Source organism: Aethalodelphis obliquidens, unplaced genomic scaffold (genome assembly GCF_003676395.1).
Source record: "Aethalodelphis obliquidens isolate GAN/ISIS:26980383/991018 unplaced genomic scaffold, ASM367639v1 scaffold112, whole genome shotgun sequence".
In the NCBI taxonomy this organism is placed as follows: domain Eukaryota; kingdom Metazoa; phylum Chordata; class Mammalia; order Artiodactyla; family Delphinidae; genus Aethalodelphis; species Aethalodelphis obliquidens.
In genome coordinates this window covers 665,174-690,765 of record NW_020838056.1, presented here as the reverse complement: position 1 = coordinate 690,765, position 25,592 = coordinate 665,174, and the positions used below count along the sequence as shown (strand labels likewise).

The 25,592-nt window shown below is 40.4% G+C and overlaps 1 protein-coding gene across 5 annotated transcripts in view; it reads right to left on the bottom strand.

Moving 5' to 3' along the window:
• Positions 1–25,592, bottom strand: part of ULK4 (unc-51 like kinase 4) — a 523,006-nt gene that overhangs the window by 167,382 nt on the left and 330,032 nt on the right. For all 5 annotated transcript variants that reach the window (XM_027097129.1, XM_027097131.1, XM_027097128.1 and 2 more), the window contains one exon: positions 3,307–3,473. In XM_027097129.1, coding sequence (XP_026952930.1) covers positions 3,307–3,473 — 167 coding nt within the window. The remainder of the gene's footprint in view (positions 1–3,306; positions 3,474–25,592) is intronic.

Genomic DNA, 25,592 nt, shown 5'->3' with positions numbered 1-25,592 from the left:
AAAAAAAAAAAAAAAAAAAAAAAAAAAACTTATCAAAATTGCTGGATTTTTGTGTAGCCATTTTAATATTGAAGATGGAAGAAAAAAAGCAACACTTTCAGCATATTATGCTTTATTATTTCAAGAAAGGTAAAAACACAACTGAAACGCAAAAAAAGATTTGTGCAGTGTATGGAGAAGGTGCTGTGGCTGATCGAACACGTCAAAAGTGGTTTACGAAGTTTCGTACCAGAGATTTCTCACTGGCCGATGCTCCACGGTCAGGTACACAAGTTGAAGTTGATAGCAATCAAATTGGGACATTAATTGAGAACAATCAACGTTATACCACACAGGAGACAGCCAACATACTCAAAATATCCAAATCAAGCGCTGAAAATCATTTGCACCAACTTGGTTATGTTCATCGCTTTGATGTTTGGGTTCCACATAAGGGAAAAAAACCTCCTTGACCGTATTTCCGCATGCGATTCTCCATTGAAATGTAATGAAAACGTTTTGTTTCTAAAACAAATTGTGATGGGTGATAAAAAGTGGATACTGCACAATAATGTGCAATGGAAGAGACTGTGGGGCAAGTGAAATGAACCGTCACCAACCACACCAAAGGCTGGTCTTCTTCCAAAGAAGGTGATGTGTGTATGGTGGGATCAGAAGGGAGTCCTCTATTATGAGCTCCTTCCAGAAAACCAAACGATTAATTCCAACAAGTACTGCTCCCAGTTAGACCAACTGAAAGGAGCACTCAATGAAAAGTGTCCAGAATTAGTCAACAGAAAACACATAATCTTCCATCAGGATAACGCAAGACCGCATGTTTCTATGATGACCAGGCGAAAACTGTTACAGCTTGGGTGGGAACTTCTGATTCATCCACCATATTTACCAGACACTGCACTTCGGATTTCCATTTATTTAGGTCTTCGCAAAATTCTCTTAATGTAAAAAATATCCATTCCGTGGAAGACTGTAAAAGGCACCTGGAACAGTTATTTGCTCAAAAAGACAAAAAGTTTTGGGAAAATGGAATTATGAAGTTGCCTGAAAATGGCAGAAGGCAGTGGAACAAAAAAGGGTGAATATGTTGTTCAATAAGGTTCTTGGTGCAAATGAAAAATGTGTCTTTTTACTTAAAAACTGAAGGAACTTTTTGGCCAATCCAATACATCTCTAGCCCTCAAAAACCATCTTGCAGGGGGCCTGATTCCTCTAGCTCAAAGCTACAGTAATCAAGACAGTATGGTAGTGGCACAAAAACAGAAATATAGACCAATGGAACAGGAGAGAAAGCCCAGAGATAAACCCACGTACATATGGTCACCTTATCTTCGATAAAGGAGGCAAGAATATACAATGGAGAAAAGACAGCCTCTTCAATAAGTGGTGCTGGGAAAACTGGACAGCTACATGTAAAAGGATGAAATTAGAACACTTCCTAACACCATACACAAAAATAAACTCAAAATGGATTAAAGACCTAAATGTAAGGCGAGACTCTATAAAACTCTTAGAGGAAAACTATGACATAAATCACAGCAAGATCCTTTTTAACCCACCTCCTAGAGAAATGGAAATAAAAACAAAAATAAACAAATGGGACCTAATGAAATGTAAAAGCTTTTGCACAGCAAAGGAAACCATAAACAAGATGAAAAGACAACCCTCAGAATGGAAGAAAATATTTGCAAATGAAGCAACTGACAAAGGATTAATCTCCAAAATATACAAGCAGCTCATGCAGCTCAATATCAAAAAAACAAACAACCCAACCCCAAAATGGGCAGAAGACCTAAACAGACATTTCTCCAAACAAGATATACAGATTGCCAACAAACACATGAAAGGATGCTCAACATCACTAATCATTAGAGAAATGCAAATCAAAACTACAGTGAGGTATCACCTCACACCGGTCAGAATGGCCATCATCAAAAAATCTACAAACAATAAATGCTGGCTGGAGAGGGTGTGGAGAAAAGGGAAGCCTCTTGTACTCCTGGTGGGAATGTGATTTGGTACAGCCACTATGGAGAACAGTATGGAGGTTCCTTAAAAAACTAAAAATAGAACTATCATACGACCCAGCAATCCCACTACTGGGCATATACCCTGAGAAAACCATAATTCCAAAAGGAGTCATGTACCACAATGTTCATTGCAGCTCTATTTACAATAGCCAGGACATGGAAGTAACCTAAGTGTCCATCAGCAGATGAATGGATAAAGAAGATGTGGCACATGTATACAATGGAATATTACAGCCATAAAAAGAAACGAAATTGAGTTAGTTGTAGTGAGGTGGATGGAGATAGAGACACACAGAGTGTGTCACACAGAGTGAAGTAAGTCAGAAAGAGAAAAACAAATACCGTATGCTAACACATATATATGGAATCTTAAAAAAAAAAAGGTTCTGAAGAACCTAGGGGCAGAACAGGAATAAAGATGCAGACGTAGAGAACAGACTTGAGGACACGGGGAGAGGGAAGGGTAAGCTGGGACAAAGTGAGAGAGTGGCATGGACATATATACACTACCAAATGTAAAATAAATAAAATAGATAGCTAGTGGGAAGCAGCCACATAGCCCAGGGAGATCAGCTCGGTGCTTTTTGCCCACCTAGAGGGGTGGGATAGGGAGGGTGGGAGGGAGACGCAAGAGGGAGGGGATATGGAGATATACGTATACGTACAGATGATTCACTTTGTGATAGAGCAGAAACTAACACACCATTGTAATGCAATTATACTCCAATAAAGATATTAAAAAACAAAAAAACAAAAAACCATCTTGCAATTCCACATTATCAGTCATAACGGAAAGCAAGTGTGAGGGTTTATGTGTTGCACATGCATGTATATGTATGTGTGTGTATCTATGCACATACAAACACATTATGTGTGCGTGTGTATGCACACCTAAAACCTCAATCCGCTGCTGCTCGCTAGCTAATCCATCCTGCTGGGGGTGGGCTGGAGTGCCATCTCTGGACAGGAAAGACTACACACTGCTTGGCCAACCTCACAGTCCAGATGATCTCTGGGTCGCCAGCAGTTCCCTAATGAGTACTCACCAATTCTTTGCTTGGGCTTCTCCTGCTTTCCTTTCAGACTTTGTGTTCAAATTACCTGTCCTTGACACTGGTCACCCAAAGATGGCTAATAAATATGGTATTCCCTCCCTATGGAATCATATGTTCTTTTCCAAAAATAAAGCCACATTCAAGGAAGATTAGAGAAAACAGAAGGAAAGGGAAGTGGGACGTGGCACAGGGTTGTTCAAGATGTGGAGAAAGAGGTCCTCTACCTGCAGAGCCAGTCGCACGACCCCGGAGGTATAGGTCAGCATGCTGTGCAAAATATCCAGCAGGGAAAATAGCAGGGCGGCTGCCATCTCGTTGTTGTTTTTATTGTCCACATCCAAGCACAGTGTGGCAGTTTCAGTGAACAGGTTACAGACATGATGGACCAGTCCTGGGGGTAAAATAGGAGAAGGGTAAAACGTTCATCATAAAATATAAAAATAACGTGTCACGTAAACCCAGCAGAGCAGGCATACATAGTCTACGTTGCATAAACTCTAAACAGTCCTTCAACTGTATTTGTACCAGGTACACTTGGGAAAGGTTTCTAAAATGCAGGTTCCCAGGCCACACGCCCAGAGAGTCTGCTCAGGAGCCTGGAATGAGGCCTAGGAATATACTTGTTAAAAAGCTCCCCCGCTGATTTTGATGGAAGGGTTCCCCAAATTACACTTTGAGAAACACTATACTACATGGACAGGTTTCCAGGGATGGAAGACTCCCTGACACTGCACAGTGCTGTATGCAAACATCCTGTCCCCAGGTTCTGTTTAAAGGTACAGTTCTTCATGGGGTGGCTCAGAGACCACAAGTGAACTGGGGATCTATCAAGGATGGGAAAGTAATTGGGTCACCTCCAGAGGCTAAAGAAATGAAGTGATTTTTTTCACATGCATTCCAAAGTGTACGATAATGATTTTAAGCAACGTGAAATCGAGAAATTGCCAGGTCTGTCTCTGCAAACTTCATATTCACACTGTGGCTGGGCTTCATCAACTTGCACTTTTTTTTTTTTTTTTTTTTTGCGGTAGTCGGGCCTCTCACTGTTGTGGCCTCTCCCGTTGCGGAGCACAGGCTCCAGACGTGCAGGCTCAGTGGCCATGGCTCACGGGCCTATCCACTCCGCGGCATGTGGGATCCTCCCGGACCAGGGCACGAACCCGTGTCCCCTGCATCGGCAGGCGGACTCTCAACCACTGCGCCACCAGGGAAGCCCTCAACTTTCACTTTGATGTAGTTTGTTATGACCAATACATTTAAGTTGGCATTTTTATTATCATTGTAACTCAGCATTACATTTTGAATTCCCAAAATGATTCAGATGTAAACGTGGTGAAAAGACAACATGAAATGTTATAAACCGAAACGGTAAGGGGGTCCTTCAGTATCAACAGATCTCAATGTTCTAGAAAAAAGTGAATCTTCGACTATAAATATTTTACACAAGCAGATGGGGAAAAAAACATGGTAAGGAAGGAAGACATGTGTTGTAAGCTGGACCTGCAGTCCACTTATTTATTGGCCCTGCAATCCACTGGTCGCTAGTTCTCAGGACAATCGGATGGAAACTCTGCCAGGCACAGCCATCCGACCTTTGGTACCTTTCCCAGACACTGCACACGGTCATTTTCAGTAAACCAATCTAGTGTTCCTAGACAAGTGCAAAGTAATTAGACTACAAAAGCAATTAATTTTATCACTAAAGGCAGAGGGAAACCAAAATTACAGAGCATCATTCAAAGTTGTAATCCTTGCGGCAAAAACCGGTATAAGCTACAAAGCTGAAAATAAACACACTTGAAGGGAAAGTTGAATGAATTATTAGCAAAATTTCTCTATCAAGTGACAAGGTTTCATAGCACAAATCATCGATGACACATAGTAAAGAAAAGCAATTATTAGGACACATGCATTACACCGACAGGTGTTCTCTTCTGAGTTAGCATGCATCCCTCAAGTGCACTCTATGAATCGGCACTTGGCGTTTGTGAGCTGCAGGTAGGGTAGAAGGGCTTTAAAACGTAGTATGTGGTAAACATATGCTGCAAGAGAGATGTTCTCTTTTGGGGGGTTCATGATTACTTTGTGACACATCATGCTGATGGTCAGAGGTGCAAGGGACCCAGCTATGTGAACAGCGGTCCTTCAGAAGGAGGAGGTGGACCCCTGGATACCCATCTACATGCTGCTTGATTCAGACGAAACAGCTGATGAACAACTGTGCTCTTCCTGATCTTTATTCAGTTTTCAAGCAAGGAGCACAAACAATGAATGCGATCGAATCCACGCTGGGCTGGCAAGCCTTTCCAGCCTGTGAAAAAACAGGCAACAAACACCAAGCTCTGACATTACACTTGGAAGTCACCTGCTGTCAGGGAAGGTGCTCATATGAGATTAGAAATGAAGTGCGACCTAAATATTTCTTCATAACAGTGAAAATGCCAGCAAAGTCCATTAATACGATGTTACATGGCCTAGCTCAGCCATATAGTCACTGCTCTTCACAGACAGAACTTTCACTTCAGATGAAAATGCAAGTTTTTCTTGTTTAAACATTTTATTATGAAAACAAAGAAAGTCATGAGAAATTTCAGTAAAATGAATCCCTATCACCCTCTTTCATAATTATCAATAGTTTGCCAATATTGTTTAATTATCCCCATCTACTTTTTTTTTAGTATTTTAAAGCAAATTCTAGATATCACCTTATTTCTCCTGTAACTGCTTCTGTAAGTCTCACAAATACCTTTTTTTAAAAAACATAACCACAACGCCATTACCACCTAATACAACTAACCCTCTTCTTAACATACTCAATATATCATCTGCGTTCAAAACTCAACTGTCACCAAAAAAACTGTCTTTTTTTTTACAGTTCATCTGTTTGACTCAAGATACAAAGCAGGTCCACACATTCCATTTGGCCACAGATCTTAAGTCTCCTTCAACCTCTAACAGTCCTCTTCCCCACCTGCAATTTTTCAGGCCATTTATTTGTTGGAGAAATGAGAATATTTTTCCTGCAGATGTTCTTGTTGCGTTGTTCTTATATCCCTGCATTTCCTGTAAACTGGTAATTAGACCTAGAGACTCAATATAATTCAGGTTTGATTATTTTGGCAAGAATACTTGGAGCTGGATACTGTGTATATCCTGTTGCATTATATCTGGAAGGATATACTGTCTGGTTGGTCTACTCTTAATGATGTTGAAATTGACCCATGGGTTCACGGGTTGTTAGCCTAACTCATCCAGTAAAAACTTCCACATCAAACGTTATCTACTAATGACCAATGTCCAGTTGTATTATTTCTTTAGACATGGCAATACGGAATTTCCAAATTCTGTCATTCCTTGTATATTTTTTCATCTGCTTTTCTTCTATAAAGAACCTTCCTTTATGAATTTATTTTGCTATCATAAAATATGGTTTGTAAAGGAAAGGCAAGGTACATGCTTGATAAATGTTTCTTTGTTATCATTCACCAGCTTTCACAACAATGATTTTGGAGTGTTTGCAAGTCCAAATGGGACCGAGGTAGGGGGGTGGGGGAAGCTAGAAATTACCAAGGTTACTGATCAGTTCAATTTGGAGCATCAATGTGAATATAACAGATTTTTAAATAACATATTTTATGGATTTTAGTTGATTTCAATCACTATTATTTTTATGCTAAACTTGTTCCATCTTTGGCCACTGAGAGCCCCTTGAAAGTGACCTACCTTCTACTAAGATAATATGGCTCAATCTCATCTTATGAATTCCTGCCTAAGACTGCATTAGCTACCTCTCGAAGGAGTCCCGGCTTCTTTTAATGAGACTGGTATTTAGAGACCATGGTCTCAGCACTAGAAACACTCATTGCTACTGGGTCACTGATTCAGTGGACAGAGATAAGAAGTATACATCTTTTAGACAGAAAAAAAATAGTGAGTTCATGCAGATATTTCCAATTCCACACTCCAGAAATGGAACCTCATCTCTAAGCAGCAAGGGAAAAAAGACAAATAACATACAAGGGAACTCGCATAAGGTTAACAGCTGATTTCTCAGCAGAAACTCTACAAGCCAGAAGGGAGTGACATGACATATTTAAAGTGATGAAAGGGAAGAACCTACAACCAAGATTACTCTACTCAGCAAGGATCTCATTCAGATTCAATGGAGAAATCAAAAGCTTTACAGACAAGCAAAAGCTAAGAGAATTCAGCACCACCAAACCAGCTCTACAATAAATGCTAAAGGAACTTCTCTAAGTGGGAAACACAAGAGAAGAAAAAGACCTAGAAAAACAAACCCATAACAATTAAGAAAATGGTCATAGGAACATACATATCGATAATTACCTTAAACGTCAATGGATTAAATGCTCCAACCAAAAGACACAGACTCACTGAATGGATATAAAAACAAGACCCATATATATGCTGTCTACAAGAGACCCACTTCAGACTGAGGGACACACACAGACTGAAAGTGAGGGGATGGAAAAAGATATTCCATGCAAATGGAAATCAAAAGAAAGCTGGAGTACCAATACTCATATCAGACAAAATAGACTTTAAAATAAAGACTATTGCAAGAGACAGAGAAGGACACTACATAATGATCAAGGGATCAATCCAAGAAGAAGATATAGCAATTATATATGCTCCCAACATAGGAGCACCTCAATACATAAGGCAACTGCTAACAGCTCTAAAAGCGGAAATCGACAGTAACACAATAATAATGGGGGGACTTTTAACATCTCACTTACACCCACGGACAGACCATCCAAAGAGAAAATTAAGGAAACACAAGCTTTAAATGACACAATAGACCAAATAGATTTAATTGATATTTATAGGACATTCCATCCAAAAACAACAGATTACACTTTCTTCTCAAGTGCGCACAGAACATTCTCCAGGATAGATCATGTCTTGGGTCACAAATCAAGCGTCAGTAAATTTAAGAAAATTGAAATCATATCAAGCATCTTTTCTGACCACAATGCTATGAGATCAGAAATGAATTACAGGGAAAAGAACATGTAAAAAACACAAACACATGGAGGCTAAAGAATACATTACTAAATAACCAAGAGATCACTGAAGAAATCAAAGAGGAAATCAAAAAATACCGAGAGATAAATGAGAATGAAAACACGACAATCCAAAACCTATGGGATGCAGCAAAAGCAGTTCTAAGAGGGAATTTTACAGCTATACAAGCCTACCTCAAGAAACAAGAAAAATCTCAAATAAACAATCTAACCTTACACCTAAAGGAACTAGAGTAAGAAGAACAAACAAAACCCAAAGTTAGCAGAAGGAAAGAAATCATAAAGATCAGAGCAGAAATAAATGAAATAGAAGCAAAGAAAACAATAGCAAAGATAAATGATACTAAAGCTGGTTCTTTGAGAAGATAAATGAAATTGATAAAACATTAGCCAGACTCATCAAGAAAAAGAGGGAGAGGGTCAAATAAATAAAATACAAATAAAAAGGAGAAATTACTACAGACACCACAGAAATACAAAGCATCCTAAGAGTCTACTACAAGCAACTCTATAGCAATAAAATGGACAACCTGGAAGAAATGGACAAATTCTTAGAAAGGTATAACCTTCCAAGACTGAACCAGGAAGACACAGAAAATATGAACAGACCAATTACAAGTAATGAAATTGAAACTGTGATTAAAAGTATTCCAACAAACAAAAGTCCAGGACCAGATGGCTTCACAGGTGAATTCTAACAAACATTCAGAGAAGAGCTAACACCTATTCTTCTCAAAGACTTACAAAAAATTGCAGAGGAAGGAACACTCCCAAATTCATTCTACGAAGCCACCATCACCCTGATACCAAAACCAGACAAAGATACTACAAAAAAAGAAAATTACAGACCAATATCACTGATGATTATGGATGCAAAAATCCTCAACAAAATACTAGCAAAGAGATCAAGTGGGATTTATCCCTTGTATCCCAGGGATACAAGGATTCTTCAACATAAGCAAATCAATGTGATACACCATATTAACAAACTGAAGAAGAAAAACCATATGATCACCTCAATACATGCAGAAAAAGCTTTTGACAAAATTCAACACCCATTTAGGATAAAAACTCTCCAGAAAGTGGGCATACAGGGAACTTACCTCAACATAATAAAGGCCATACACGACAAACCCACAGCAAACATCATTCTCAGTGGTGAAAAACTGAAAGCATTTCCTCTAAGATCAGGAACAGAAAAGGCTGCCCACTCTCACCACTATTATTCAACATAGTTTTGGAAGTGTTAGTCAAAGCAATCAGAGAAGAAAAAGAAATACAAATTGGAAAAGAAGAAGTAATACTGTCACTGTTTGCAAATGACATGATATAATACATAAAGAACCCCAAAGATGCCACCAGAAAACTACTAGAGCTAATCAATGAAGTGGTAAAGTTGCAGGATACAAAATTAATGCACAGAAATCTTTTGTATTCCTATACACCAATGATGAAAAATTTGAAAGAGAAATTAAGGAAACACTCCCATTTACCACTGCAACAAAAAGAATAAAATACCTAGGAATAAACCTACCTAGGGAGACAAAAGATCTGTATGCAGAAAACTATAAGACACTGATGAAAGAAATTAAAGATGATACAAAGAGATGGAGAGATATACCATGTTCTCGGATGGAAAGAATCAATATTGTGAAAATGACTATACTACCCAAAGCAATCTACAGATTTAATGCAATCCCTATCAAATTACCAATGGCATGTTTTACAGAAGTAGAACAAAAAATCTTAAAATTTGTATGGAGACACAAAAGATCCCGAATAGTCAAAGCAGTCTTGAGGGAAAATAATGGAGCTGGAGGAATCAGACTCCCTGACTTCAGATCACACTACAAAGCTACAGTAATCAAGACAGTATGGTAGTGGCACAAAACCAGAAATATAGATCAATGGAAAAGGATAGAAAGCCCAGAGATAAACCCACATGCCTATGGTCAACTAATCTATGACAAAGGAGGCAAGGATATACAATGGAGAAAAGACAGTCTCTTCAATAAGTGGTGCTGGGAAAACTGGACAGCCACATGTAAAAGAATGAAATTAGAACACTCCCTAACACCATATACAAAAATAAACTCAAAATGGATTAGAGACCTAAATGTAAGGCCAGACACTATAAAACTCTTAGAGGAAAACATAGAAAGAACACTCTTTGACATAAATCACAGCAAGATCTTTTTTGATCCACCTCCTAGAGTAATGGGAATAAAAACAAAAATTAACAAATGGGACCTACTGAAACTTCAAAGCTTTTGCAAAGCAAAGGAAACTACAAACAAGACGAAAAGACAACGCTCAGAATGGGAGAAAATATTTGCAAACGAATCAATGGACAAAGGATTAATCTCCAAAATGTAGAAAAAGCTCATGCAGCTCAATATTAAAAAAACAAACAACCCAATCCAAAAATGGGCAGAAGACCTAAGTAGACATTTCTCCAGAGAATATATACAGATTGCCAACAAACACATGAAAAGATGTTCAACATCACTAATCATTAGAGAAATGCAAATCAAAACTACAGTGTGGTATCACCTCACACCAGTTACAATGGGCATCATCAGAAAATCTACAAACAACAAATGCTGGAGAGGGTGTGGAGAAAGGGGAACCCTCTTGCACTGTTGATTGGAATGTAAATTGATACAGCCACTATGGAGAACAGTATGGAGGTTCCTTAAAAAACTAAAAATAGAATTACCATATGACCCAGCAATCCCACTACTGGGCATATACCCAGAGAAAACCGTAATTCAAAAAGACACATGCACCCCAATGTTCATTGCAGCACTATTTACAATAGCCAGGACATGGAAGCAACCTAAATGCCCATCGACAGATGAACGGATAAAGAAGATGTGGTACATATATACAATGGAATATTACTCAGCCATAAAAAGGAACAAAATTGGCTCATTTGTAGAGACGTGGGTGGATCTAGAGACTGTCATACAGATGAAGTAGGTCAGAAAGAGAAAAACAAATATCATATATTAACGCATATATGTGGAACCTAGAAAATGGTACAGATGAACTGGTTTGTAGGGCAGAAATTGAGACACAGATGCAGAGAACAAATGTATGGACACCAAGGGGGGAAAGTGGTGGGGGGCGGTGGTGGGATGAATTGGGAGATTGGGATTGACATGTATACACTCATATGTATAAAATGGATGACTAATAAGAACCTGCTGTGTAAAAAATATAAAATTCAAAAACAAAACAAAGCCTTCAAAAAGGAACACAATTTAGATCTTTATTAAAAAGGCAATGTATTTTCCATGTTTTACTTAAATTATATTGCATTAGTCATTTGCAATCATAGTCTATATGGAATTTTCCTTTGGGGGTTTTCATGTTTGGGTTTTAGGAAAGGACCCCCAATATATGGCTAATCTCTGAATAAATATTTTAACATTCCTAAGTAAATAAATAAAATAAAAATTAAAAAATAATTCAGATTTTGGCCACAGAAGTGACACTTGGCAACTGACAGTTTCTCTTAGCAAATGATCATGGGATAAATGGAATAAATGCGACATGGATGGTGTCAACTGACAGATGATGTGGGTTTTAAAACTCTCTTTCATGTATGTTGAACTGACCTTAAGTAAGCAATAATTGGAATAACTGAAGTCCAAATATCATGTGTATCACAAGTAGCCATATTTAGCCACTTGCGCTGTCATGACAATGACAATCAGAGAGAATGGTGGCATTATAAAGTCCCAGGGACACCAGTGATAAAAAAAAAAGGGAACTTATATCCAGAATACGTAAATGATTCCTAAACTCAATAATAAAAACCCAAAATACCCAATGTTTAAAATGGATAATAGACTTGAACACTTAGTTTACAAAAGGTATGTCAGTAAGCACATGAAAAGCGTTCAACGTCATTAGTCATCAGGAAACTCCAAATTTACAATGAGATACCACCACACACAAACAGGAATAATTATAATGAAAAAACTGACAACACCAAATGTTGGTGAGGATGTAGAATGACCAGAACTTCCATATACTGCTGATGGGAAACAGATGGCATTTTTTAATAAATTTAAATACATATGTACTACATTTCCTAGCAATTCCACTCTTAGGGATTTATCCAAGTACAATGAAAACATATGTCCACAGAAAGACTCATTAGACCTGTGTTCAAAATAGCCCCAAATCGGAAATAGCCCAGGTGTCCATCAACAGGAGAACAGATAAACAAACTGAGATATATTCATACAGTGGAGTACCACTCAGCAACAAAAAGGAATGAACCACTAAATCCCATAATAACATGGCTGAATCTCAAAAACAGGGCTGAAAGAAAGACACCGGGAACAAAAAGAGGGTATATAAACTCAATTGTATGAATACGTTTAAAGAAAACTCGTCTATGTTGATTGAAACAGAATAGTAGCCACTTCTGAGGGAGGGGCAGAACAGAACTTTCTAGGGAAACAGAAATGTTCTATACTTTAACGAGGTGTTGGTTACAGGAATGTATGCATTTTTCAAAAATGACTGAACTGTATATATAACATTTGTCCCTTTCACTGTATATAAACCATACCTAAATTTTAAAAGAAAATCAGTTGGGATAGACTGAGAGAGGTCGGAGGAAGTTAAGTGAAGCAGGAAGTGTGGTCTCTGCTGGGATGAGAGCAGCATTTACTGAGCACCTGCTTTGTGCCTGGCACTGGACTTTTACTTGGCTTTTTACATTTAATATCTCACCTGAATTCTCTAACAGCTACAGGGGACAGACGCTAATATCTCCACTTTCTAGATGTGAAAACGAAAACTAAGGGGATTTATGTAACCAGTTCAAGGTCACAGAGTAAGCAGGAGTCACAAAGTGATCTAAACCTGCATATAACTCCAAGGTCCATTTCTGTCAATACCACGGAGCCGCTGGGAGCAACCAGTGGGGAACTGAGACCAGAAGGTCAATGAGGAAACCTCTGCAGTTATGCCATGACCAAGTGCTGGTGAGGTGGGAAGCAAGGAGGGGGCAGAAACATCCCTCAGCAAGTGTGATTTGTGACTTCCTGGCAACAGTGAGGTGTGGCCAAAAAGCCTCAGTAAGAGACAGGAGAACTAGACCCTCACTGGAGGAAATGGGCAAGCGAGTTTCCCAGGAACTATAATGTACGTTAGTTTTCAAGACACACGGGGTTTGAGATAACATCCAAAAGCCAAGGCCCAAAGGCTGTTGGAGATAAAGGCCTAGAAACCAGCTAACAGTCAGATCGGAAAAAGGTGGGAGATGACTGGAGAAAGTGGAAAAGTTCCCGAGGACGGGCAAGACAGAGGCCCAGAGTTAAAGACTGAGAGATGAGTAGATCTCAGACAGGGGAGGAAATTACAGGGGAGATGGAGGCAAAGGTGCCAACATAACAGAGAAAGAGCCATAATAACATAATGCCACAGACATCAACAAATGACCAGAATCAAACAGAAAAAGGGCGTCAAGGGTACCTAGTTGACACAGTTCAAAGCCTGAGTAAAGTTCACCGATTGGGTCACTTCCAGGTTACTGATGACTGTTGTTGGTAAAATTTGTTAGGTCCTGTGCCCTGAAGTCAGACTTCAAGTTGCCAGACCTTCCTTGTTACATTTTCCCACATACCATGTAGGTTTTGACATATTTGCTTCCATGCTGTCCAGAATTTCCCCATAGAGGGAGTTAGGAAATAGAGTTTCTTGGAAGGCAGGAGAGCTTGGACTGGCATTTGCATAAAGTTGACCACACCAGTTGTCCACATCCTCTGTGGGAGCAAAGAAGGCAGCCTGTTGGTCCCCTCACCTCACCCTATGGAACTTGAGGATTAGACTGTTCAAATAGGCAAAGCTCTGTGAATGAGCTAACACATGATGCATTTTACTAAAGTGAAGGCATAAATCTAAGGAGGTGGCGAAGGGGAGGAAAGGAAGTTAACATTCCCTATTTCTGTACTTTCACTCTCCCCAGTCAAGAGAAAGACACTCCACCTCCAAAGAGACTGAATGAAGTTCCAGGATACTGCGACGCTGTGTTCTCCAGAGTGAAAACTTTCCAAGGGATTCACCTGTCAGCAGGCACGTGTGTATGGCTCTTTTCTACCTTCCCCTGCCCCTAAGAAGGCTAATGACAATACAGCAGAGGCAGAGGCCTGAGCCCCTGGGAAGGGCCCAGCCATTTCTTTTGTTGCTGTCTTGGGAGGGGGTTTCTGCTCCTCTTCCCTCAACCAGACCCAGTCTGAGATACACTAGCCACCTGTGGCTAAGGTCAGCTCTGCTCCAGACCCTCAGGGCACATGCACAGCCCCTTGCTATGTGCCCTGGCCCTCCCCTCGGGCTAGCTGGCTTGCATCTGTGTGCAAGGAAGAGAAGGCTCTCCTGCAGGAGGGTGTTGAGATCCAAGAGTGAAGTTCCAACGCCGAGGCAAATACACAGGAATAGTAACACCCAACTCTGTTTCTAGGCCAGCAGATGGACCTAGTATAGGAAGTGGGGCTAAGGGTGGTCCTCTATGGAGACCAGTATAATGAAAAGGGTTTCTGTGCATTGCTTGCCTGTCATCTCCCTTAGAGATGCTGTACAAAGACATTTGGGATAGCGTCCTAGTACTTCCCAGTCCTCTGGCCAAATGCCATCTTAATACTCCATCCCAGCATCTCTAAAAGAAATCAAAATTCATTAAGTCATAGAATGCAAGAACTATTTTACATGAATCATAACCAACTCTTCAAAAAAATCCAAGAATTAGTCTGTGTTAATTATAAACAAATCTCTAAAGGGGTCATCCCCATAAGTTATTTTCAAGCGTTTCATATTCCAGAAATATTAATGTACATGAGCTGTTCCCAGCTTTGGTCACTGTGTCCTTATTATAACGCTACTTTCTCAAAATCTGTTGGAGCAGAGAACTAATATAAGAGTACACTTTGAAATTCCAAGCTTTTGAAAGTACTTTCCATTTCTATCATTAGCGATTTGAAAACAACACTCTAAATCCAAGCATAAGCTCCCCAGATAGAGGCTTCCTTGCAGATAATTCTACATTTACATCATACAAACATGTGGTCATTTCCACTAGGGTTCATTAGAGTCAACCTAAACAGACAATCCGGAAGAGGAGTATAAAAGCATCTGTGCAACTCGATGTGGGGAAATGGTTTTGTTTTTCCCAAAATGATCAACGCTTAACCACCAAAACCACCAAAGTCACATCACATCAGCTGAGCTAAACGTCTCCTTTTAAATAGAACAACATGGAGGGTGAAAGGGGCAATGCTGTCCTGGATACACTGAAGAGTAAACGGAGGCATCTGTGAACGGCATGGGTCCTGAGCTGTAGCATCCCAGCAACCATTCCTGGCCAAAATTAAGGAGCTCACACACACACACAGAAATGACCCCAAACAAAAACACGTCCAAACATCTCTGAGGTTAAGAATTACTGAACCATCTTAGTGTCAGTCTTTGCCTCTGTTTTTTCCAGCCCGTTTATCTGTGTCCAATCTGCCTGCACAGGCTGGCATAGGTGCTTCCTAAGAGGCCCTGGGTGTCCACACAGTGCCCGGTCCCAGCCCACACCCTCACCCCAGCCTTCATCCTCCTCCCGCATCTACCCTCCCAATTCTTTTTTGGTTTTTTTGGCCGCGCCGTGTGGCATGCAGGATCTTAGTTCTCCGACCAGGGGTCAAACACGCGCTCCCTGCAGTGGAAGCACGGAGTCTTAACGACTTGACCAGCAGGGAAGTCCCTGCCCTTCCAATTCTGCATGCCTCTGCCCTGGAGCTTTGGTGTCCCCTCTCACCTAAAGCCCTCACCCTCACACCTGTCCCTCCCAAACACCGAGGGCCCATGAGAGTTCGGCTTTCCCCAGTCAGGAGAGGAACACTGAGTAGGTCTTGCTAGATGAGGATGACTAGCCAATTCATAATTCTGTGCTCTGAAATTACTAACTCATTGAACCTGAAACGGAAAGTATGTCATAGGCTGGGACCTCTCAAATATGACAGACACTAATGTTTAAATGACATTTTTCTTCCGAAAACCTGAACGGACTCTGTATTCAGGGCATTCATTCTGAATTACTTTCCTAAGAAAACTTTGTCTATGAGAGTATCTTAAAAACAAACTCACTCCAGCTCCCGAGTCCACAACTGTCCCTGGATTCTCCTGTGATTAGCACAGAATCACTTAGTTCCACAGATAAAGAACACTGGACTGAATTATTCCAGGTGTATGATTTATCCTGGCCACCTGTCTCAGGGGCTGCAATGCCCTTTTCTGGTTTAAACAGAGGTCCTGAATTTTAGCAACACATAAACCTATTTCTGTGTGGCCAGAATGAGGCTCTAGTTGCATACTTGAGAGGTAAAAGTTTTGGACAGGATGAACTCAATTATAAAAACCATTGAAAGGAGCAGCTTAACACGTAAAGGATTTATGCACTGAAGATAACGTGAATTTTAATTACTCAGAGACAGCTAAAAGAGCATAGGATTAATTTAAACAAATATGCCTGGAACAATCTTGTAAAGTGAGAATATAAAAAGTAGAAGTGGATGCTAATTTCATACCTGAAACTTATAATACAATGTTGTTTATGACTAAGTAAATTTTGTTAACTCAAAGGTACAGAAACTTTCCAGTTTTTATCAGGAAATTAATGGGTAAAGAACAACGAATCATACACGGGCAACGCCCAGGAAAGCGCTAGAAGAGAGTGGAGTGGAGGAGCAGGGAAGGAAACCCTCCTGGGAGGGAGGGAGACTCCTCAGCAGCAACACAGCCCGAAGTCCACTCCCCAAAGCCTGGAAGCTTTGTCTAATTGAGTTCCGACTACAACGCAGCACTTGCTGAATTATGAAGGGGCTTCTGTGAGCTGGGCCCTGAGCTAGAGATGTGCTCTTGAGGGCCCAGAAGACCTTCAGTCCTTCCTTTTCCTTCCCCTGCCATTTACCTCCCAGCTGGTGGGTAAACGTTCAGGAGAAAACATGCATCAGTCCCTTAGCCAATGGTTCATTTGCAATATGCAGAGCTCATATGATGTACATTTCATAGTGCCAGACAATGAAGGAGCTCATATGATGTACATTTCATAGTGCCAGACAATGGGGGAAAAAACTCAACAAGTGGCTCCTTCTTTTCAAGGCCCATTAAAAAGATATCCACATGGGAAACACATCACAGAATAAAAGGTCAGCTTGGTGCTATCTGTCAGAGACCAATCATCAGTGGGAGGACAGGGGAAGGAGGGACTAAAAGTGGCCTTGGTAGGACATGAGGGTTTGGATAGGCAGGAGGGAGGCGGGGCTCACTAGTTTTGGTCAAGAAACACGAGAAAGATTTCCAGTTGGGATTTGAACATGCCGTAGTCAAGCAATTGTGTGAGGGCTAGAACACAGGGCCTGTGAGAGGGCGGCTGCAGTCAGATTCCCAAGGCAGAAGACCCTAGGTTTTATCCTATAGGCAATGCAAAGTGGCAAAGATTTCTCCCATTGGTTTCTTATTATAAAAGCGATATATACTCATTATGGACAAATTCACATTTTGCATTTTTTCTTACACTCTGTAAATATTCGAATAATACAGACATATGTATTTGTATATAAAATGTGTGACACAGAGAATTAAAACTCCCCAGACATTCCGTTTCCTTAAACATCACAATACATAAGGGCTCGAGGCATGTGAAATATACATAAACACACGCACACATACATGCATGGAACAGATTCTATGGCTTGCTTTTTTTCACTGAAGAATCTGTCAGAGACATCTTCCCACTCTATATAAAGTGCTTACTTGTTCTTTTAAATAACTAGATAGTATCCCATTTTTTAAATAAAATTCCATGATAAAGTTAATCCCAAGAAGGAGAAGCCGGGAAGTTTAGATATCGCCTGGCCGCTGTATGCTCTGCGCGAGGTGACTGTGTCCCCAGCCCTGTTTTCTTCCCCTGGAGTTCCAGAAGCAGGGTAGGGAAGGAGAGAGCCACATCTCTCTGGGGAACAAATTTTAACATTTGAAACAGGGGAGTGGCAGTTGTGATGCGTCATCTCAAGGATCAAACAGCAAGGATGCAGGGCTATAGCAAGAATGAAAAGGAAAGTGATGGACAGAAAAGAGAAACTGGGGGGAGAAGGGCTTCGGGTGTCACATTCGGGCCCCTGGTTCTAGCTGTTTCTGGGGCCCAGGAATGATTCTGCCTCGAGTGCCATCAGACACCCTTGAACTCGCAGACCTTCCACTTTTCATGTGGCTAGTTTGAGTCAAGTTTCTGATACATGCAGGTAAGAGTCCTAACCAACACAGGAGACTGGGAATTCTTGTTTTTAAGTCCTCTTTTAACTGGATAGATTAGCAGTTCCCCAACTGTCAATTTTCAAGTTACTCAGTCATCTTCAAAAAATCCTTTCTTGACTCCATGCGTTATCCCCGTCCTACTTCCCTTTCTTTCAATCTGCATTTATTTATTTATTTTTATTTTTGTCAGTCTATTGCAGCCCCAGGTCATCCTCCTCTCCCCAGAGGCAACTAGTTTTACTTGATTATTTTTTTATCTCTGTATCGCTAAATAACACGCTTGCAGTTTTTTAGCTTTAGACATTACCTGATGACTTCCTACCACGCAATAATGAAGATGCAGGGCTTCCCTGGTTGCGCAGTGGTTGAGAATCTGCCTGCCAATGCAGGGGACACGGGTTCGAGCCCTGGTCTGGGAAGATCCCACATGCCACGGAGCAACTGGGCTCGTGAGCCACAACTACTGAGCCTGCGCATCTGGAGCCTGCGCTCCGCAACAAGAGAGGCCCGCGCACCGCGATGAAGAGTGGCCCCCGCTTGCCACAACTAGAGAAAGCCCTCGCACAGAAAACGAAGACCCAACACAACCATAAATAAATTAATTAAAAAAAATAATGAAGATGCAGCTCTCTTTCCCCACCCCAACTCACATGCACACAATTCCCACGCCTCATCCCGCACTATGATTATCTCTTACTTTTAATCAGATTGATGTCCAGTGATTACATTGCTATGACTGTAAACACTATTCCTAAATAAATCATATAGAAAACTATGATTATTTTTCCTTTCCTGGGAAATTTCTTGTTTTCCCTGGAGTTAATAATTTAACTCTTATTTTAATAATTTAAAAATTTGATAATTTAATAATTATTAATGATAAATTATTAATAATTTAATAATTATTAATAATTTCAATTTTAATAATTTGACTCTTATTTTAATGGCATTTTGAGACCGTGGTAGGATAAATAATGCCCCCTCTCCCTAAAGATATCCACATCCTAATCCCTGCAAACTGTGAATATTACCTTATAATGGCAAAAGGGACTATATAAATGTGATTAAGGATCCTGAGAGGGAGAGATTATCCTGGATTATCCAAGTGGGTCGAATGTAATCACAAGGGTTCTTAGAAGAGGGAAGCAGGAGATCGGAGATAGTAGTAGGAAATGTGATGACAGAAGCAAGAGGTTGGAGTGATGCAAGGGAGGGGCCACAAGCCCAGGAATACAGAAGCTTCTAGCAGCTCTTCCACTTGGGTTTTCAAGGCAGGAAAACAGAAACCTCTAGAAGGAACGAAGCCCTGCCAACAGATGGCTTTAGACTTCTGACCTCCAGAACTGTAAGAGAATACATTTTTTATGTTGTTTTAGGATGCTAAACCTGTCGCTTTGTTAGAAACTAATACAAGGAGGAAACAAAAGTAATTCTTTTGGCTTAGTCTGTCGTCTTTACCAAGAAGTCCTCAGCCACTGTTCCTACTGATGAGACATACTTCTGCGTCTGCATCAGCTGATAGACCAAAACCTTAGAGAACCCAATCTGATAATGTTAGAGATGTTCTATAGTCATTACATTGTTCTGTAGGAAAAGCTTATGAATTGGCTCATTTCTGGTTGGCCAAATATGGAGAGGGAGACTATATCATTCAAATTATAGCACAGAAAGCACAATGGACTGACAGCCTGGAGACACATATCCTGGTCTCAGCCCTACAGAACCTAACAGAGTGACTGTGGTCAACTCTCTCCTTCTTACTGAGCCATAATTTCCTTACTAGAAAATGATGATGAAGGAGCACTGTGTGACACCCGAGGTTTCCTTTAGCTCTGATACTTTGTAATTATAAGTCAGAATGTGGCAAATGAATATTGTGTTCCTCTAAACCTACTAAAATGCTACATGGAAAATTATTTGCAGACACTTCAATAAAGATTCACAATAACAAACTGTGACTATTAGTAAAATAAATAAATAAATAATAAAATAACATCAATACTCTAAACTAAAAGCTAGGTATTAGAACTAGCCAGAGAAACAGTAATAATAGCAAAAACCTAGATGGCTCTTATCACGTGCCAGGTACTATTCTAAGTGCTTTAACAGATATCTAACCAAAAAAAAAAAAAAAAAAAAAATCTCCTTAACAGCTCCATTTCACAGATGATGAAACTGAGGCTGAGAAACGTTAGATGCCTTTGCCAGGGCCATCTGGCTCCACAGTCTGTGCTATTACACACTATGCAAGATTGCTTTTCTGTAACTGAAATGACTGAAAAAGGAAAAAGAGGAAAATAAAACTATTCAGTCTAATAAGTGAATGCAAAAAAAACCCCAGATTTATTTTAAAAGATGTAATTAGGAAGAGATAAGGATAAGAAAGGTAATGGGGAGGGCTTTACATAGCAAGTTGAATCTCTCCCACTACTAGAGAAATAGAAAGGGCTAAAGAAGAAGTGTAAACAAAAAGAAGGGCTAGAAAACTGCCATGGCACCAAGACACTCTGCCTTGAAAATCAATCTGCTTCATTAAAATCTTATTTTGCGGGCTTCCCTGGTGGCGCAGTGGTTGACAGCCCACCTGCCGATAAAGGGGACACGGGTTCGTGCCCCGGTCCGGGAAGATCCCACATGCCGCGGAGCGGCTAGGCCCGTGAGCCATGGCCGCTGAGCCTGCACGTCCGGAGCCTGTGCTCCGCAACGGGAGAGGCCACAACAGTGAGAGGCCCGTGTAGCGCAAAAAAAAAAAAAAGAAAAAAGAAAAAATCTTATTTTGCAAAAGTGATTTTGGCATTTGTACACAGCAGGCCTATCATCCCACAACAGTCTTCCACGTCAGTGACATCTTTCCACATTAGTTAATTAACAGATGCCACTCACAGAATGAGCCTATTCTAGCTGATGGTGCAGGAGACATAAAGCAATATTAGGTATTCCACACCAGTGCTGTCAAGTAAACGACAACAATCAGCAGGGAATGTATACCCTTTTCCATTTTCTGGTGGAGAAAATAAACATTAGGACGAATTTTTTTTTGCATTTTTAATTTTTTTGTTTTTTATTGAAGTATAGTTGATTTATAATGTTGTATTAGTTTCAGGCGTACAGCAAAGTGATTAATATATATATATGAATGTATATATTCTTTTTCAGATTCTTTTCCCATATAGGTTATTAAAAAATATTGAGTATAGTTCCCTGTGCTATACAGCAGGTCCTTGTTTATTTGTACTTAGCTTTGATGCTTAACAACAGCTGTGCTTGTCTTTATATGAAGCAAAATATCTTTACAATAGTATTCTGCATTCATGCCAAAACCCGGCACTGCCCAGCGATTGCTGCGGACTCTAAATGAAGAAACACTGAATGTCGAGCTTGCAAATGCAGTGTTAGGAAATATCAGCATTGTGGCGGCCATCCCCATTCTCCTAGGTCTCCACCTTGAAATTCGGAGCTTAGCATGGATCCTCCCCCATCATTCTTTTCAAACATCTAATTGAATAAATTCATCAAGATTTTTCTAAACAGTTATTGGAATTTGTTCTTCTTAGTGATAGCTATCACTAGATCCTCAACACCTGAACTTAAGTCCAAAAAAAAAAATCCTTGAGCACCTGTCAAGTACAAGGCAGCACTCCTGATGTTTATAGAGGCACAGGCGGAGGGGTCCCTCCCTCTGTGGCTTGGGTAAGTGGCCACAAATCAGGGATGAGGAGACACCAGACACACACATCTAACCCAAAGCAGAAGATGTCAAATGCCACCGGGAGATACCAATGAAGTGACATGAGATGTGAAACCAGAGAGACTGCAGAGCCGGTCCAGAGGATCAGGGAAGGATTCTCCTGGGGCCATGTCTTCTTTCCGGCTAACTCTCATTACAGCCAGTTGGCCTCAGGGTTCCTTTTCACCTGTCTGGCCAAAATCCTCACAAAGAATTTTATATGTAGCTTTTATATATCGAATTTCTGAAAAATCTGAAGTCACATTGGAAATCAATTCAAGCTATAAAGGAACTTGCAAAAAACTCACTTAAATATTAATGTAAACGATGAAGCTGGCAGAAACAACCATAGAAGAAAATATATGAGGAATACTGGTTAAAAACAGAAAAACGTAATACTCATTCTTTACCTCCTTACACTTGACCTCTTCATGGCTCTTGACACACTTGACCTCCTGGAAATGCTGCCGCCTTCTCGGCTTACAGGATACCCCACACTTCTGGGTTTCCTCCCCGTTCACTCCTCAGTTTCCTGAAGCTCTTTTGTCCTTCACACCGCAATCAAGGTGTGTACTTATCTGATGAGTTGTCTGTCTTCCCTACTAGACCATAAATTCTACAAGAGCAGGAAACACATCTACTGGGGCTATTCCTATCTCACCTAAGCCTAGCACAGTCCCTGGTTCATACTGGGTACTCAACAAACTTGTGTTGAGTAACTGACATTACAACAAGATCGAAGAAGGGCTCATTCTAGAAATTCATAGCTGATCAATCATTAGAAAAACCATTAATAGAAGACACACTTAACAGTGTGTGGGAATAAACAAATATTACCCAAATGAGAACAAGCAGAGGCTATTCGGAGCTTGCTGTAGCAAAGGAGTCAGCTAGCATCACTTGTGTTTGGCAGAGAGTCAAAGGCAGGCAGGCAGGAGAGAGACAGCTTTATAGCGAAAAGACAGAGAGGCTTCGCAAACACACTGATTGGAGGCTGTTGGCATGGGGAAGCTGGAGGTGGGTTAACTAAGAGCAAGGCACCTTGTCCTTGTCTGGGGGAGCATATTTACTTTCTGTGGCTGGTCGTGAGTTGGAAGCAGGGGAAAAAATTAAGGAAGCCGGCAGTTACTGACCAAGTCCTGACCGATTTGGGCCAAATGCTACAGAGGTGATGGTCTGGCGTCCTGGAATGGTTGCTGCAGAGGTTGTAAGTCGGAAGTCTATTTTCATATAGGATCTGACCACTGTCCATTTATATAACTGGCCAATCAACAATAGAGGCATATGCATTCAGGGCAGGAACAAGGAGAGGATGCCCACTCTCACAATTTTCATTAAAAATTCTGTTGGAAGACAACAAGGACCCACTGTATATACAGCACAGGGAACTACATTCAATATCTTGTAACAACCTATAATGGAAAAGAATGTAAGAATATATATATGTATATATGATTCAGTTTATACACACACACACACACACATATAACTGAATCATTTTGCTCTTCACCTGAAACTAACACAATGTTGCAAATCAACTATACTTCAGTTAAAAAAATAAAAATTCTGTTGGATAATCTAGCCAAGGCAATAATAATAGTTAACTACTTTCATAGTTAACAGGCTTCTTTAAAAGCCTATGTGGGGAGGGGACTAATGAGATTTGCAACCATTAAAAAAGATGAAGTAGAGCTACATGTACCGATACAGAAACATGTCTACAGCATAGAATATGGAAAACCAAGTTAATAAATAATACACACAGTATAATAGCATATATACTACAGGCATTTAAGAGTAATTTTTTTTATTAAACACTTCCTAGTTTTTCAGCACAGTGCTGTTTCACACACTTTATCTTTACACACTTCTCATCTAATCCTCCATGGCCATCCAGTTATTATTCCCATTAGTCTGCAGACGAGAAAGTGGGGACCTCCCAGAGAATTGTAAGTAAGGTGTAAACCCAGGCAAGCTAACTCCAGACCTGGATTCTTCCTCACTGTCTACTTCTGCTGGGAAAGCTCTACGTACATGGATAACCCAGGTCACCTGGGTTTGCTTTTAACTTCATACACTTCCTCATTATATAAATTTTCATAATGAGTATATGTTGCTTTTATGATTGGAAAAGATACAGATATTTTACATCTTATAAAAAATTGAATTGTAAATTGACAGCACTTTCTTTTTTTTAATCATGATCTGAAACTTACAAATTTGTTAGCAGTGAGTAAGGCTTCTGTTCAGAGTTCAGTTTTAACCTTTGTAACACCAAGTATACTTGTATTCCATTCTGACACTTTCATGAGGTTTGTTCCACCTTGAAGAAAGTTTCAAGTGTCTCAGCTTTGAGGAAGCTTGATACCAAGAAAATAAATACTACTTGGAAGCTTGTGAGACATTTAAGTACTGGCTTTGCTTATCTAATTGGGATGGCTTTGGTACAGGAGCATGTGAAAGTCAAGGAGACAGAAAATGGAGCTGAGAAAATGACATACTCTGGTCATCCTTCCTGGAGGTCTCAGAGCAAAAGCAGTCTCATTCCTACTGACACAACATTGTAAATCAACTACACTCCAATAAATTCTTTTTAAAAAGAGAGAGAGAGAAAAACCGAATGTTATGGGGGAAAAAAAAAAACAGGACTGCTATCCCATACCCTTCTGCTTTCTCCAAACCTTCGACCCACTTCCCCCCAGCCCACCCTCACTTCTGAGTTATTCAATTTCACTTAAGTTTCCTTCCTCTCTCCCTTTCATCTGTTGTTTTCAACTAAGTCAATTTCTCAATCCAAAGGAAACCTCCCACTGGCTTTGGCTTTGGTGGTCCCTCAAAATTACCATCCTATTTTTCTTTCCTTTTTTTTTTTTTTTTGCGGTATGCAGGCCTCTCACTGTTGTGGCCTCTCCTGTTGCAGAGCACAGCCTCCGGACGTGCAGGCTCAGCGGCCATGGCTCACGGGCCCAGCCACCCCGCGGCATGTGGGATCTTCCTGGACCGGGGCACGAACCCATGTCGCCTGCATCGGCAGGCGGACTCTCAACCACTGCGCCACCAGGGAAGCCCTATCTCTCTTTCTTTTACATACAGTGTAGATAAGTCTGTTTCCTTCCTATTTTTCCTACTGTTAAAGTTATCAATAGAATTTTCAAAAAGTACTTCACTACAAGCACTTTAGCATTTGATCATCTATTTTCAACAACGGCTTATTTCTCACTGCCTTGCTGGGTTCTCTGTCACTCATCACCAGTTGGTTGGTAAGAGAATGTTTCATTGGGCACAAGGGGACAGTAACAGGATCTTTCTGAAGACTGGGAGTATCTAGATGGTAGGGGGTGTTATGCTTTCATTCTCTTGCTTGGCCCAGTGTTTCACAATTAATAGGTGGGTCTCCTCTGGTAGTGGAGCCAAATCC